Here is an 18,205-nt window from a genome sequence, read left to right on the forward strand (position 1 = left end):
CGACTTTCCAATCGGCCAACAGGCGTTTCGATGAGAATATACCGAGAAGTTTCCCCACATGTTGGTTGTTTTTTCATTTTTGCTTTGGACGGTAGTTATTAGTATGAGTGATATAGTTGTTAAGATTGATGGTGAGTGATCTCTGTACGAGTCACAGTATATTAATTTCACCTAGATTGCCTTGCACAGGCATTCTTTCGGTTAAAAATTACAATATGGCCATTCTTTCCCTATAAGTTGCCGTTCTTTCTTTAGAGTGGCAATGGCCGATGCCACCGGTGTGAGCATCTGTTTGGAACATAGTTCACGTACTTCAGATCAGCTGTGAGCGATCATGATACGTCTGAACCACTGAGCTATAATATAAATGGAGAAAGCAACCATAGATACAGAAATTGAAGCCGGAATTTGCTGTGGCCGCCATCCTACTGTGACCACCTGTGATTTTTTCCGAAAATGTGATATTTTACGCAGTTTGAAATGGTATGTTTGATTTCATTTAGTGCTCTACCTCGCAATAACAAGACAAAAACAGAGGAAAATATCACATTTTCCCTATACACCCCTCAAGGTGGTCACAGTAAGATGGCGGCCGCAGCAAATTCCAGCTTCAATTTCTGTATCTATGGCTGGTCTCTCCATTTATATTATAGCTCAGTGGTCGGAACAAAGTTCAGTCAACCGCGCTATCTTGATGAGCTTGAATCGATTAAATGAGAATTTTGCAAGTTTGTCACATCAATATGAAGAGAGCTTTGTAGATACTGAATCTACACCGGCTGATGATGTTGTAGATAATCCTGAGAATATCAATATTCAAGCAGACATTGACAGTTTAATTCAGGTGGACAAAAAAATGGTTGAGAATCAGCTTGGTCAAAATGTTGTTGCAGATGCTAATGAGTGTGACATTTTACAGTATGACAAACAATCAGACATTAACATTGAAGTCAAAGGTCCAACAATTAATGAAAAGGTTAGCAGTATTGTTGACAAATTACGTTTGAAGCGGATTAGCCAGGAGCAAGCTAAAGCGATCATGAAACGCCACAATACACCTGAGAATGTTCAATACGGTTACTTAGATGCGAGACAACTATTTGGAATGAAATTCCCGGTAGAGCGCGAAGCACTGATTTACAATTTCAAACAACCCAAGCTGCCTTGTTAGGCGCTATCAATTGTCAACTCAAGGTAACTAATTCATTACTATCCGCTAACGTGTCAAAAGGTGTTTTGACTACATGTTTAGATGGCATCACGTTGGCTATGACTGCAAATTTCGAGCGGAACCAGAGATGTCGTGATGCTATCAGACCTCATTTTAAGACGGAGTTTGCAAAGGGACTTTGTAGTACGACAAGTCCTGTTGATGAATTTCTTTTTGGCGGGGACACCGCTAAGCGTGTTAAAGAAATGGCTGAACTTAATAAACAGAAAGTGTGTAAAGGTCCATCTCCAGTTTTTCGAGATAGAAGAGGCCAGCGATTCCAGCCATATAATACCAGAGGAGTTCGTAGTGGTGCTACTCATGGCAGGTATACCCGAGGCTCTTATAACAGTTTTCAACAGCGTCAGAATTTTCTGAATACGCCCCAGACCGAGCGAAAGGCCCCAGACCGAGCAAAAGGCTCCAAACCAGAAGCCCAGTCGCAATTGGTATGTTAAATTAACTGAGGCGGATACAATTATTTCTAATCAGTTACCTTTTACTGCAGGTAATACTAATACTATTTTGTTGGACACCGCGGAAATTGGTATAGGCTTAGCCGCAATTCTCGATACTTAGACTTCAAACTTGGTGAGGAAAAAGATTTATAAATATTCAAGAAAATATGTCTTGCACAAAAGATTTGAAGCTTGCTCACGGTAAAAACGAATCGTCTGAATTAATAACCTTGTGTATACTTTAAGCCTCAAAATGGCCATTTCACAGCGGTCAGTTGTGTATGATGAGCAGTCAAAAGATTGCAGAATGCGTATTCAGAAGAAAAATTGAACTTTTTTAAGATATTCAAAAGGTTTCTCTTTGATAGGGCGATACAGAAATGCACAATTGTGAACCAGCGATTAGATTTTCGGGTTGAAACGTCTTAAACACCAATTTCTGCGGTGTCATTTTGTTGCCATGTGGTGCGAAATTACTTCTATCCTGAAATTTTAGATTATGTCCAACACTGTCACATTGAGTTTACTGATGACTGTTCTTTGTATAGCAAACCTGGGCATCAACAATTTAATGTAGAACAACAGCAGAATATTACTAGGGAGGTTGAGAAATTACTTAACTTAGCTGTAATATCCAAATCTATGCATGTTCAAGGAGAATGTGTATTTCCAATTTTCACAGTTCCAAAACCTGATGGTTCACAGATTGATTTTTAATTTCAAACATTGCAACCAAACTGTTCTTTACAGACATTTCAAGATGGATACTCTAGCTGCAATCCTCAATCTTGTAAAACCTGGTTGTTACAAGGCTTCTCTAGATTTAAAACATGCATATTATAGTATACTGATTTCTCAGGAGCAGAGAAAATGTTTAAAATTTATTTGGGAACATCAGCTTTACGAGTTTAACGCCTTACCTATGGGTTTATCTAGTTCCCCCAGAATATTCACCAAGGTCATGAAACCAGTTCTGGCTATGCTCAGGCAAAAAGGACACATAAATAGTGGTTTTATTGACAATTTCTATTTACAAGGCCAAGATTTTTCAGATTGTGAAAATAATATACTACATGATACCATAATTATTTATCAGTTTAGGCTTATGTGTGCACCCTGACAAATGTGTTTTGACTCCGTCACAGGAGATTTTAATGTTAGGTTTTCTAATTAATAGTCGGAATATGGTTGTTAAGCTCCCTCTTGACAAAAGGGAACGGTTACGAGATGTATGTATGCGGACTATGCAAATGAAATCCAGCACTATTCAAAGTATAGCAAGTGTTATTGGGTCACTTGTCTCTGCCCTTCCTGGTGTTGAATTTGGCAGACGGCATTATCGCAATCTTGAGCGCAATAAAATCAAGGCCTTAGCACTAAATAAAGGGGAATATAATGCTTTCATGACTTTATCTGATGCAGCAAAACAAGATCTTTCTTGGTGGATAGATAATGTTATGCAAGCTGTTAGGCAATTATGTCATCCTGAAGTCTCCCATTCCTTTCAGACAGATGCTAGCAATCTTGGCTGGGGCGTAATCTGTACAACGAATCCTACTTTACAATCTCAAGGGTTGTGGACAAATGAACAGCGCACCCTACATATTAATGTAAGGGAACGTTATGTTGTTTTTATTTCTTTGACAATATTTTTTAAGGACATATCTTCAGTGCATGTAAGATTTGAGTTGGACAATAAGACTGCTGTCAGTTACATTAATCATATGGGGGGATGCAAATTGGTTGCCTGTGATATAGTAGCAAATAAGATCTGGGGATGGTGTATTCCTAAGAATATTTGGATTACAGCAGCCTATATTCCAGGGTGCTCCAATGCAATTGCAGACTCCCTGTCCAGAAAAGGGGAAGATCTTGGAGGATCAGGCGGAAGGAGTATTAGTGGTTCCTGCATGGCCAACGCAAACTTGGTACCCTATTCTCCTTCAAATGTTAATTCATCAACCAAAATTGTTGATATGGACTCCACAGTTGGAGCTACTGACTCATCCACTAGACAAGGTCCACAGCATGAGGAACAAGCTCAGGCTGATGGGTTTGTCCAGTGTCAGGCAACATTACCAAAGCCAGGGCCTTTCTAGACATGTATGTTACTAGTATTCTCCTCGACGCATGACGACCTGCTACACAAAAACAGTATGTGGTTTGTCTCAAAAAATGGCATATATTCTGTGGTGAACGGAAGATTTCTCCACATTCCCCCACTTTGAATCACGTTTTGGAATTTCTGTATACCCAGCTTCACTTATCATATTCCAGTATTAACACAGCTCAATCTGCCTTATCTTGCTTTATATCTATTGATAATTATCCAGTAGGTAAACACCCTTTGGTTTGTCGGTTTTTAAAAGGAGCATTTGAAAGAAAACCACCCTCGAATAAGCATTATTCAATTTGGGATGTCAAGATAGTTCTGGAGTATTTAAAAACATTCATTCCTAACAGTAGCTTGAACCTTAAGGAACTTAGTCACAAGTTGGTTATGCTGTTGGCCTTGGTGACCATTCAGCGAAAACAGACTTTGGTTCATTTCAACATTAATACTGATTGCATGGTGAAATCAGAGAATCAGACCTAATTATTCAGTACCACCTATAATTGTTCCCTGTTATACTCTTGATGCTGATGTTTGCCCATATATGCGAAGAGTATCTGGAAAGGACAAAGGATTTACGACAAAACGAAACATTGTTTATTGCGACCATAAAACCTTATCGGCCTGTGGGGACTCAAACTTTAGCTAGATGGATTAAAATAGGCTTACAAGGTGCAGGTATCGATGTTTCTATTTTTTAACCACATTCTACGCAACACGCTTCTTCAACAGCAGCTTTTGCAGCAAATATTCCAGTCGACGAAATTCTGAAAAGAGCAGGCTGGAGTAGTGCAATCAATGACTTTCAAATGGTTTTATCATAAGAGTGTTATAGAATATGTAGAGTTATATAATTTATGTGTATCCCTCCTAGTTGGTTGTGATATTTCAAATGATTAAAGTAGCCTTTAATTCTCATAATGTCTCTTAACCTCTTTAATTGTACTCACAGAATACTGCGCATGCTTTGAAGGCTTCATGTCAGTCTGCAGGTTACTATTTATGGGATAGAATTTAAAAGTTAAACGAGACTTACCGTAAGTTGAAGTTTGACTGGAATTCTATCCTATAATAATAGTAACCAAGGACTGACAAACCCACCATCCCACCCTTGGGGGTTTTCAGTGTAGCCTTTTTCTCCTTGTTTTCTTTTATGCTTGGTTACTGTGAGTAGGTTAATAGCAATGATGTGACGTCACTCCCGCTGAGCCTGCGTTCGTTCTTCATGTCATCAGTCCTTGGTTACTATTATTATGGGATAGAATTCCAGTCAAACTTCAACTTAAGGTAAGTCTTGTTTAACTTTTAAATTGAACTGCGTCAAAAGAATGGTTTATTTGTTCCTCCTGGAGGAATTGCCATATCATGCAAGCGATCGAATCGCGCATCGGAAAATTAGCCAAAGCTGTGCACCCCAACTCTTGGGAGACAAAACTGTGACAAAGATAAATACGGTCACATACACATTTCAAATACTAGTATATTTTGTGCCAAGACACACTTCCAACAATGAAAAAAAATAAAAAAAACAAACAAAACAAAACCAAGGCAAGTTTTCAACTCAGTCGCTGACGCCAAAGTAATATTAAATTTATATGTCATTCTCTAATCTGACAAGGCTGTTAGTTCATCAACTTCAAAATACACTTTGAATGAGTCCTGCTCAATATCTGTAGAAAAAGGCACATCAGGCAATGCAATGTAGCCTTTAGGGGATTGTGGATGCTCACAACAAGGTGTCGCAAGATCTTCTGTTCGGCTTTTAGTAACGGCAATGATCCCGCTTCATTCCTGTTCCGCACAATGTTTGAATTTAACATGTCAATTCTTTCAGAAACCTTGGCTTCTTTCTTTGAGTAGTAATTATATGCACTCTCCATCTCGCAGCTTAATAAGTGTTACTTCTTTACTTCGTTACCTCCTTACTTTGTTTTAGAAGATTAAGCATTTCATGGTGTGTTGTCTAATAGATGGTGGTATTGGGTTCGTCTCGTTTCATCAATGTTAAACTTTTTGTGTAGTTTAGCATTGTCCAAAGTGATTCTTGGAACCATGTTTTTGCTTCCATACTCAATTGTTCCCTGGATGAGTTATACTCTAAAAGCATTTCCTTAATTTTTTTGTCTGTCTTCTTAACTTGCTTGGCAGGTTTTTTCGACAATGCATGGCCCTCTGCAATAAATTTTTGAAGAGATTGGGATCGTCATTTGCAAAATTGTGACACAGGAATCGGGCGTTCTGGGGAGATTCTAAAACTGCAAACGTCATTAATTGTAAGGATGAAAAATCACAGTTAAACATATAGTACCTATCAATTTTTTTGGTTATAGCCAATAGTTTGTCTGATGTGAGTGACTCATCTGTGCACATGTGGCTTCTAACAAAATTAAAGCATAGGAACCCTAATAAATATTTTTGAAATAATAAGTAAATAGTCCAGTTACGTTGCGAGTTCAGTGACGTCAGTGATCGCGAAGCATGAGATATAGTTATTGAGAAGGATGGAAACTCTTGTAATAATACTAGGAGTTACTATCGCAAGGAAATTGCTGCCTTAACATCCCCGGTAAGACCAAGGATTAAACGCAACCTCGCAAGCCAGGCTCTTCTACCTACGCTCCACGGCCCACCCTACGGCAAAGACCCTGGTCAAGGCTGGTCATGTGACATCGCAAAATCTCCCAAAATATAGGAGGTTTTTAATTAACGCTTAGTTCATATCCATGGGAGGAGTGGCAAAGTCGATATACCATTTCTGCTATTTTTAGCACTTGTCACAATCCAGATGGCTTTGTACTAACGCAACTAAAAATAGCGATTCACGAAATAAACTAAATAAATACAGCTAGTGTGGCGCAGCAAAAAGCTCAAAAAAGAGCAATAAACCGAGTTTAGATTGAAATTGTATGTGTAGACTGTATCATCATCAATAGAATCGGTTTTAGTATCGTCACAAGTTCTGTTGACATTCAATACAGGCACTCGAAGGCCTGTCCTATCTCGTTGATGAGCGAATTTAGAGGTCAAATAACAATAACGACACAGGTTATTTCGCTTTGTGGTACAACCGCACTCAATATTCATTACTCAGTTCTTAGAAACACGCTGTTTTAACTGATGTGATTTATGCGCTACTTGTGTCCCACCCATCCCCACACGAGAGAAGCGTAACAAAAGAATCACATGACCAGCCTTGACCAGGGTCTTTGCCGCAGCGTGGGCCGTGGAGCGTAGGTTAAAGAGCCTGGCTTGCGAGGTTGGGATTAAAGGCAGCATGCGGAATTTTCTGAATTGGTTGTTTATATGTTTATAGGAGCTCAACAATCGACTAGCAAGATTGACATTTTGAAATCTCAGTTCAACTAAACTATTACGGCGCATTTTCCTATCATAATGATTTTACTTTAAGCTTGTCTTGTATTTTCTTACAATATTCATTTTTGTATCTGCGTTAGCGCAGATATAATGTTATCGTGTTGTTAGCTGTTAACCGTAACCTTTAGCCAATCAGAGCACTCCAAATCTTTGTCCGAGTTTATCCCGAAAGCTGTTGAGAGCTTCCGATTAATGGCTTTTAATGTGTGTAAAACAAGATGGCGAATGTTAAAAGCATGGACATAAAGCTATTGCTATTTTAAACAACCAACACAAAATACAGTCTTTTCTTCCATAATATGAATCACTGATATGAATGTAAGGCCATATTTCAGACTATGATGCCTTCTGCTAATATGGGTTTTCATGGAAGTACAACAGCTCACTGGCAGGATATAAGAAATGTTGTATATAAACAAGAAAAGAACTTTACAAATACAGTTAACATAAATCATATGCATGGATCTAATCAGTGTCATACAATTAACTGTACAAAACAAAAGCTATGATGCCTTCTGCTAATATGGGTTTTCAAGTTATGCCGTGGAAGCTTGTGGAAGTACAACAACTCACTGGCAGGACATAAGAAATATTGTATACAAACAAAAAAAGAGCTTTGCATATACAGTTATGATAATTCATATAGATAGATCTAATCAGTGGCATACAATTAACTGTACAAAACAGAAGCTATTGATGCCTTCTGCTGGTATTGGTTTTCAAGTAAAATGGCAGTCTTATATACAGCTGCGGTAATCAAACCACATGTGCAGTATATGATTTTATACATTGAGGTGGAGTTGAATATTACATCCGACTTTTAATCTTCTAAACATTTTGTGGTGATGTATGTGGCCTTTGGTTTGCAACATGTTCACTACAAATGTGGATCTCTGGAATAGCTGATCCATGTTGCTCAAGAGTGGATGTTGACAGGTGTCTCATCCATATAAACAACATTAGTATTAAATAAAGTTATGTGCAAATATGGATGCATCAACAATTTTTCCTGTCAGGTATTATAAATAATGGACAATTACCTCCTATCCCCATTGACAATTACCTCCTATCTCCATCCACATCTTAATTTATGTATTGACAATTAAATAAAAAACCAAGGAACTCTTGTTACCGTTGCTGGATTTTATATCAGTTATTCACTTTTTCTATTGTGTATGAAAATTTAGTCAATATTAGTTCCAGTCAGTACTTTCTTTAGTACAATAGTACTAAATTTTAAAAAATCATTTTAAAACTTTTTTAAGTGTACATACTTTAATTATGCTGATTAGTCTAGGACCTGTAAAGGAGTTTGTATGCATTTCATTTAGGACAGATTATCTCAACTGTCTTAGGGTAAAATGACCATGGCAGTCAACATGGCATATGTTCCAAAATGTGAATCCGGGACGAAAGTCCTCAAAATGACCACACCCAGAAACGGCATAGTCGACATAGCTCTAAATCCTGAATTATCCAAGCTACAGTCTTTCTGAATTGTTTATATGGTTCAGAATGGTTGCTTTTAGGGGTGGTCACTGGAGAGTGAAATTAGCCTAAGTTTCATATTTTACAAGAAAATGAATGTTTACTATTCCAGGTCAACTGCTAATTATGCATAAAATTACAGATTCACTTGGCAAAGTCTAATTTTCCCTATTTTCTAAAAATTTTTGCCATATGATGAAAAAACATGCTTATTCTAAAATATTTATTATAAAGTTCCTAGGAAATAACAATGTTTTGTTGCGATACGACATATTTCATTTCACTTACCCCCCGCCATAACACGATTTCAGCCATATTTTGCAAATTTGATCACCGTTTTTTGCCGTCCGTCGCACGCACCATCCAAATACTGTACTTTAGCACGATTCTAGTGGACTAAAGAATTATTCAATCAATTTTCGATGGGTTTGAAGTAGTGCCATGTAATATTTTTTCATTTTTGTGTCGCTTGACATTTCATCAATTATGTCGCCATTGCCATGTCTTGTCGCCTTTCTGCACGATAAATGCCAGTTCTTGATCCCCAGCTGTATTTTTTCCACAGCATCGATAAATAATTGACAGTACAATAGCAGCTATCCAAAATTTAAAAGCATTTGTCCCACTTGAAAGTAAAAAACCACCCCTCGTTTATCGGGAATGAAATTCAAGTTTTTGAAATTATTTTATGAATCATTTGTTTGCTTTGCTTATTGTTGGCAGTGCTAAAACTTCACCTAAATACCAATACTGTTACAGTTCATTACAATACCCCGCGTTGAAGCAAATAAGATAAAACATGTTTTTCATAACCACCATAACCTCATTCCTACAGCTTTCATCTTGCGCAGATACATGTACGCTTAGCGTGCCTCTCCTTAAAAGATCGTTATTTAATTTGTGGAACTGGATGTTAAATTGAAATGCTCTAATACTTCAAAAGCGCTATATATACGCTCAAAAATACAAAAAATAGTCATTTCGGCTAATGAGATCGACATTTTGAAATGTATTTTAACTAAACTGTTGTGTTCTCATTTCCTGATAATGATTTTAGCTTATTAAGCTTGTCGCAAATGGAGCTAGTTGACAGTTCCCCAAGATCAAGTGTTGCGGTGGCGTTTTGCGTGTTGTCGCCGAATATACAGGGTGTCTTAAAAAATACCCATGAAAAAGCTTGACGCAATAGCGAGTAAAATTTTGACAAAATACATGCAATTAAAAATAAGTTAAGAAATTCGTATTGAATATTGTGCTATTTTCCATCCATTGGGAACGTGTTAGATTATTGCTGATATGAATTACGTGCAATGATATTTCTTGAACTGAAATGTAATTGCACTGAATAGTATTGAATACCCCACAGTCCATATTTGTTTACCATAAAAGTCAGATGAGCTGAACAATTATGGACTAACAAGATCAACATTTTGCGTATCCAACATTGAATAACATTTACAATATTCGTTCGCTTGGATATGTTCAATACCCATATACTTATTTGTTTACTATGAATTAAGTCATAAGAACCATATGCTGATATAGGCGATAAATTCATAAAAGCACCGCGCTAGATTGACAATAAAAATTCATCGCCTTGATGTATACATATCTATATAACAGCCGCAAAAATATATCCTTGTTCTGAAAATGTCTATCTTCTGTTCCGATCCTGCGTTACTGCGTATACAATTATGTGATTAAAGGCCGAGACACCCCGGATGCGAATCGACAACACAATGCGAGTTTTTAGTTTTCAAAAGCTGATAAAATACTCAATGAGAGAAGATTTTAAAAAATATGTCAATCGAATAATTTAAAATGTTATAGCGCGTCCAAATATATGCAGAATTTGAACCAGGATCAAAGTTATCGGTCAATGAAAATTGTAAAATCGCGTTGCGTTGTCAAATCGCGTCTGGTGTGTCTGGACATTACAATATCCATTTGCTGTGGTATATAAGCTATAATATATTCAACATTTGTCATATAAGAACCATATAGGCTATAGCCGATAAACTAATGAAAGCACCGCTCTAGATTGAGATGAGAACATTGCCATGAGAACCATGTAGCCAATAAACAAATGAAGGACTGTTTTTTATCTCTCTAAGATTGAACAATGAATGTTTATGCATCGCCTTCATGTATATTTATCTGTATAAAAGCAGAAAAAAATATATCCCTGCTGCATATCCCACTGATTTGTCTAGTACCTACAATATTTGTTTGCTTGCATATATTCATGCCCATATACTTATTTGTTTACTATGAATTAAGTCATAAGAACCATATACTGACATAGGCGATAAATTCATAAAAGCACCGCGCTAGATTGACAATAAAAATTCATCGCCTTGATGTATATGTATCTGTTTAAGTGCGGGAAGAAATATATCCTTGTTCTAAAAATGTCTATCTTCTGTTCCGATCCTGCGTTACTGCATATACAATTACGTGATTAACAATATCCATTCGCTTGGGTATATGAGCTATAATATATTCAATATTTGAGATATAAGAACCAAATAAGCTATAGCCGATAAACTAAATTAACTAATGAAAGCACCGCTCTAGATTGAGATGAGAACATTGCTTTGAGAACCATATAGCCAATTAACACATGAAAGGACTCCTCTAAGATTGAAGAATGAACGTTCATGTATCGCTTTCATGTATATGTATGTATCTGTATAAAAACAGAAAAAAGATATATCCCTGCATATCCCATTTGTCCAGTACCGACGGCTCTAATATTTTGTCCACTCCCCCCCAATTTTAAAAGTGACTTGATGACCGACCTTTGGCCCGGAAAATGCAGACATCCATCAGACAAACGGACACGAATCGAGATTTCGACTATACATAGTTCGGCGTGGAAGACTGGGTCGAATGAACTCTGGAGAAATCTCTGCCATGTCAAGAATAGTGTGCTGCCAAGCGTAAACATACATACAAATTTCATTCGCAAAATTTCATATCAAAACAACGAGAATCCCTCAAATAAATGATCACAAATACATTTTAGATACTCTAACAACATTATTCCATTAAAAATATTTTAAAAAACAAAGAAAATGTACAAAACTTTTGCCTATTTGCCGAAAAATATCGTACGACCATGCGAGATATAAAATGCGGTTTGAGGAACGAATCTGATTGGTCAAAAAAATAAACAAACGACGTGTGCTTGTCAAGCATCCAGGGGGTAAAGTCAAAGTTTAAAGCAAGTTGAAAAAAAACGTGAAGACACAAAAAAATTAAAGTTTGTATAAATACCTGTTGAAAATTTATAAATACTATTTTTATGCGAATGTTTTAAATGCAAATGGGCTAAAATTTTAAGAAGACTGCAAAGGTTAAACCGGTTTTTCAACTTGCTTTAAACTTTAACTTTACCCCCCGGATGCTTGACAAGCACGCGTCGTTTGTTTATTTTTTTGACTAATCAGATTCGTTCCTCAAACCGCATTTTATATCTCGCATGGTCCCACGATATTTTTCGGCAAATAAGCAAACGTTTTGTACATTTTTTGTGCATTTTCATTTGTTTTTTAAAATATTTTTAATGGAATAATGTTGTTCGAGTATCTAAAATGTATTTGTGATAATTTATTTGAGGGATTCTTGTTTTGATATAAAATTTTGCGAGTGAAATTCGTATGTATGTTTATATTATTACGAGAGTTTACACCCTTCTCAATATATATATCTTATGCTTCGCGATCACTGATGTCACTGAACTTGCAACGTAACTGGACTATTTACTTATTATTTCAAAAATATTTATTGGGGTTCCTATGATTAAAGTAGCATATATAGTACATTGGTTATCACTCAACATAGTGCAGTACTTGCAGAAACATTTACCGCCCAATATATGCACTTGTACAAACCTCAACGTGTAACACTTCCTCAAGACGTCGACATAAGACGACACCCAGGAATTACTAGTATTTGATGAGTATTGTACAACAAAAAAGTAAAAAAATATGACTTGGCCTATTTCCACAAATATGATCCTTTTCTTGGTGAGCCAACTCCTCAATAATTGCTGCTGATAAGGGTACTATAAACAATGAACGACTAGAAATTGTTACTATTTATTAAACCTTCATACTTGAAATACTTTGGATTGTAGCCAAGTAAGCTTCCTTACTGTTTATATATGTAGTATTAAGGTAATATATCAATAAAGTAAATATAACGAATTGAAGTTTATGAGTTCACGGCAACCAGGTATATAATCCATCGTAATTATCGCTACTCTGGTTTTAGTAAATGAAAGTAATCACCACACAAAGATTAACTTTCACGACCCAACGTTTCGACACTCCGGTCTAGTGTCTTCATCAGGGGTGATCTGATGTTGAAACTCGGTTCCTTATATACTCTCAAAATGACGTCATCTATTAATCAGATGTAAATACTCTTTTGGCAAATAGCTTCCGTCATCCCTATTAAGGGCACAAAGACTCGCATTAATATGCCAGGCTTCCAAACAACGCCTTTGTCCATAACGATCATTAGTGGTAATGACTTTTGAATCGTTCCACCCAATGTTATGGTTAGTTTGACACACGTGTTCCGCCAAGGCTGATTTTGAACTGTTTAAGTTCGATACGGCCTTTTGATGTTCTTTTAAACGTGTGCCGAACTGGCGTTTTGTTTGACCTAGATATTCTTTCTCGCAATCACCACATGGTATAGAGTATACAGCATGAGTTTTCTGTTTAGTCGCTACGCGATCCTTGGGTTTCGCGAAAATATGTCCCAATGTCTGAAAGGGTTTTAAGGCAACTTTTATACCACAATTATTCAGGATCCTCCTGATTGGTTCTGCAATTCCCTGAATGTATGGAACTATAGCAAAACCTGTTTTTGAGGAATCACCCTCTGAGGGATTGCATCTAGTCGAGACAGGGGATTTTAGACAATCATTTAAAAAGTTTCGAGGATAATTGTTCTCTCTCAGTACACTGAGGACATAATCACGCTCGTTGTCCCTAGCAACGCGATTGGATGGTAACGATTCAGCTCTTTGAAACAAAGTTTTTGCAACAGACTTTTTATGACTTTTGGGATGGTGTGAGTAGAAGGATAGATATTTGTCCGTATGTGTAGGTTTACGGTAAACGTCAGTTTCTAACTGCCCTTCGATATTTCTATGAACATAAGTATCCAAAAAAGCCAACTTTCCCTCACTCTCGCGCTCTACAGTGAATTGAATTGATGGCTCAATTGAATTCAAATGTTTCAACAAATTATCGATCTCATTTTTGTTAACCGCAGAGGCCACATCGTCAACATATCGTTTCCAAAACAAAGGTTTGACCGGACTAGAGGCTAAAGCTCTTTGCTCGACATCTTCCATTACTAGGTTAGCAATTACTGCCGAGACCGGGGATCCCATCGCCGTCCCAAAAACCTGCTGGTAATAGTTGCCTTCGAAAGTAAAATAAGTCGTATTGAGACAAAAGGATAAAAGATCGATTATATCCTCCACAGGTAACGATGTTCTTTGTGATAAAGAAACATCTTCTGTGAGTCTTTTTTCAGCAACTTTGATGGCAAGATTGACAGGGATTTTGGGATCAATTCAATTCACTGTAGAGCGCGAGAGTGAGGGAAAGTTGGCTTTTTTGGATACTTATGTTCATAGAAATATCGAAGGGCAGTTAGAAACTGACGTTTACCGTAAACCTACACATACGGACAAATATCTATCCTTCTACTCACACCATCCCAAAAGTCATAAAAAGTCTGTTGCAAAAACTTTGTTTCAAAGAGCTGAATCGTTACCATCCAATCGCGTTGCTAGGGACAACGAGCGTGATTATGTCCTCAGTGTACTGAGAGAGAACAATTATCCTCGAAACTTTTTAAATGATTGTCTAAAATCCCCTGTCTCGACTAGATGCAATCCCTCAGAGGGTGATTCCTCAAAAACAGGTTTTGCTATAGTTCCATACATTCAGGGAATTGCAGAACCAATCAGGAGGATCCTGAATAATTGTGGTATAAAAGTTGCCTTAAAACCCTTTCAGACATTGGGACATATTTTCGGAAAACCCAAGGATCGCGTAGCGACTAAACAGAAAACTCATGCTGTACACTCTATACCATGTGGTGATTGCGAGAAAGAATATCTAGGTCAAACAAAACGCCAGTTCGGCACACGTTTAAAAGAACATCAAAAGGCCGTATCGAACTTAAACAGTTCAAAATCAGCCTTGGCGGAACACGTGTGTCAAACTAACCATAACATTGGGTGGAACGATTCAAAAGTCATTACCACTAATGATCGTTATGGACAAAGGCGTTGTTTGGAAGCCTGGCATATTAATGCGAGTCTTTGTGCCCTTAATAGGGATGACGGAAGCTATTTGCCAAAAGAGTATTTACATCTGATTAATAGATGACGTCATTTTGAGAGTATATAAGGAACCGAGTTTCAACATCAGATCACCCCTGATGAAGACACTAGACCGGAGTGTCGAAACGTTGGGTCGTGAAAGTTAATCTTTGTGTGGTGATTACTTTCATTTACTAAAACCAGAGTAGCGATAATTACGATAAAGTAAATATAGTCTGCTTTCATTGTAAAGAGGAACAGTTAATTAATGCTTTAACATTTATCAATATATACAGGGTGTATCAAAAAAAAGGTAATCCAACTTCAACGCGCTATTGTACGTGAACTACTCAGTCTATGAACGAAATTTTTTCACATTCGGAAAGATCAGGCTTTTAGCTATCGGATGTCATGCTTTTAATGCCAAATGGAGAAAAAATGAGCACATACGAGGCTGATAAAAAATGTTAGTCACAATCGCATATTTTCACCTCTGAGCCTAATTAAAGCAGTGCATAACAAAAGAAAAAACAATTAATCACGAACATGTCACAGCTTGCACTGGTTTTACAACTTGTTTATTGCAAATTATTTACATTTACACTTTAAAGAGATTATGCGCCAATGCCTTCAACATGACCACCATCTCTATCGATACAGAGTTGACATCGCCGCCGCATTGCTTGGAATGTTCTCCTGATTAGCGCAGGATTATCTCTCAACGCTTCAACTTCATGTTGAATGCGATTCCGCAAATCGTTTAGATCATGTGGTGGGCTTGTGTACACTTTATTCTTTAGGTAACCCCAAAGAAAGAAATCGCAAGGAGTAAGGTCAGGGGATCTTGGTGGCCATTCTACGTCATGGTGGAGGGCAATCACGCGATGACCAAACAGTTCTCTTAACCGATCGCGGACTGCAATTAAACGATGTGCTGGCGCACCGTCTTGCACCCACCAGAGATTTCGGAATGCCCCTTCAATTTGCCTCCGAAAATGTTGCTGGAGTTGTGGCACCACGTCGTTGTTTATCATTTGGAGATAAATTTGTCCAGTGACATTTCTTTCAAAGAAAAATGGACCAATTATCTGGCCGCTGCCACAAAGTCCAATCCAAACCGTCAATTTTTCGCGACTGATGTTGACCTCATAGTTGAACTCGGGCGGTTGTCCTGCTGCGGCATACTCTCTAACGTTGTGGGAGTTTACTTGGCCGTTCATGGCAAATGCAGCTTCATCTCCAATAACGAATGGCCGAAGGAAATCCTCGTTTCTCTCGTAATGATCACACAGCCATCGCGCAAACTGCATTCGCCTAGCATAGTCTCGAGGAAGGAGTTGGTGTCGGATCTGCATGCGGTAAGGGTGCATGTTTAGATCTAGCCTCGTTATCCTATTAAAAGTAGCGGATGGTAGGCCAACACCATTCCGTCTTGCGCTTGTACCTGTCGGATGCTCAGCCAATCGCTGTCTTGCTGCCTCGATGTTGGCTTCTGATCGTCCAGTGCGACGTCTGCCTGAATTTCCCTTGTTTTGATTCAAGGTTGTACCGTGTTGGGAAAACTTTCTCACATTCGCCCAAATCGTTTTAAGTGCAGGCGGTTGCCGCTCAGGGAACCGTTCCCTGAATGTCTCACGAGTTCTTTGCAAACTTCTGGTTTCGAAAAAGGTTTTGATGACGAAAGTTCGTTGTTCTACCGTAAGTTGTACCATGTTTGCATTTATTCGATGAGTGAGATTTATTCCTACTTAATATGCATATGCGGATAGTTTATTCAGAAGCGAAATTCTTCAATTAAGACCCAAAGGGAGTTAATTTTCAATGGTTTTAGTCCCAACTCTCAGAGGTGAAAATATGCGATTTTGACTAACATTTTTTATCAGCCTCCTATTTGCTCATTTTTTCACCATTTGGTATTAAAATCATGTCATTCGATAGATAAAAGCCTAACCTTTCGGAATGTGAAAAAATTGCGTTAATAGGACGAGTAGTTCACGTACAATAGCGCGCCAAAGTTGGATTACCTTTTTTTTGATACACCCTGTATAGCCTAATTTGTTTTGGATGTTCGAGTTTTATTACCCCAGAAAATATTACAATTTTGCATGTCTTTGCGGTCTCAAATCAAGAAAAAATACAGCTAACAGAGTATATCATAGTGTGAAAAGATGTAAAAGTGTAAAATCCAATGAGGCTTTTGTTCTGATCTATGCAATTGTCATGGTAAGTGTGGAGGGAAAATGTGTGTTGGAGTCCCAAAAATCCCCAAAGGTAGGCAAGAAAGGAAGCAACACCCTCATATTTTACAAAAGATAAAAACACCAAGAAGATTGAAAAGTTACTTAGAATCAAAAAATGAAGTCGTAAATCCGGGAAAGCTAAACATGCTTGAGTATGTGGTTGTCTGTGCAATTACCCTGTTCTTGGAGACCACCAATACTACTATTCGTAAGGCAAGTAACATGGACATAAAAAAGTGCTATGGGGCAATTCCATGTAACGGACATTACACACCTCGTCAATTTTAAAGAAAAAAATCACTTTATTTTTTATACTTTAAATGCCACAGTGTTTGTATTTTGGGATTTGGGAAACACAAAATTAATCTTTGGTATGTCCTATATTTTCTCAGCTAGATTTCGATGAGGATGTTAATATTATTCAACAAATAAGCGTAACAGACATTACACCAGAAAAGACATGATCAAATTGAAACTTTTTTGAACAAAATTATTATCAAAAATACAACTACAATAACAACAAAATAAGTTATTTGTAAAGTTAATATAAAAACGCACCCAATGCATTTGTTCAATTTCGGTGATATGCAAATTTCAAACTGGATAAATGGCTTTTTTTATGTAACGGACATTACTGAATTACTGTAACAGACATTACACTTTTGTCCACGGTTCCTTGTTTATTGTTTTATTAACATAAATTGTTCTAAACTGAAGACAGATACTTAATTATAGCTGCACACATATTTAGTTGACAACTATCTATAAATAGTTGTAAAACAACTATATATTCCATCATATAAACCAACATTATGGAGGCGTAAGGAATATTGTTCCCTTATTATATAGGCAATGGCCTATTATGGATGTACATTTGCACCTACATGTAAGTTGGTTGCATGTATTGCAAGTTAGTCTGTTCCCCATCTGTCTTCTAGCTCAATGACTCTATAGGTACCCCGATTG

At 37.4% G+C, this 18,205-nt stretch overlaps 1 protein-coding gene and 1 pseudogene across 1 annotated transcript; one reads left to right on the top strand and one right to left on the bottom strand.

Annotated features, from left to right (window-relative positions):
* Window positions 1-625: 625 nt before the first annotated feature.
* LOC114530412 lies at window positions 626-1,668 on the top strand (annotated as a pseudogene).
* Window positions 1,669-5,386: 3,718 nt separating this feature from the next.
* On the bottom strand, window positions 5,387-14,057 carry LOC114530413. Its single transcript, XM_028552034.1, has 2 exons — window positions 13,454-14,057; window positions 5,387-5,451 (listed from the first exon to the last, which is right to left on the bottom strand). Exons 1-2 carry the CDS (start codon window positions 14,055-14,057, stop codon window positions 5,387-5,389), a joined length of 669 nt encoding a protein of 222 aa, XP_028407835.1.
* Window positions 14,058-18,205: the final 4,148 nt, after the last annotated feature.

This window comes from Dendronephthya gigantea, unplaced genomic scaffold (genome assembly GCF_004324835.1).
Source record: "Dendronephthya gigantea isolate DGI-Jeju-01 unplaced genomic scaffold, DenGig_1.0 000062F, whole genome shotgun sequence".
NCBI lineage: Eukaryota > Metazoa > Cnidaria > Anthozoa > Malacalcyonacea > Nephtheidae > Dendronephthya > Dendronephthya gigantea.

Excerpts from the sequence above, each read along its gene's own strand:
- LOC114530413 (XM_028552034.1), bottom strand. The coding sequence starts at position 14,057 with ATGGGATCCCCGGTCTCGGCAGTAATTGCTAACCTAGTAATGGAAGAT. Across the intron at positions 5,452-13,453 it reads GAGGATCCTGAATAATTGTG|ATATTGAGCAGGACTCATTC; the intron begins GTATAAAAGTTG and ends CTTTTTCTACAG.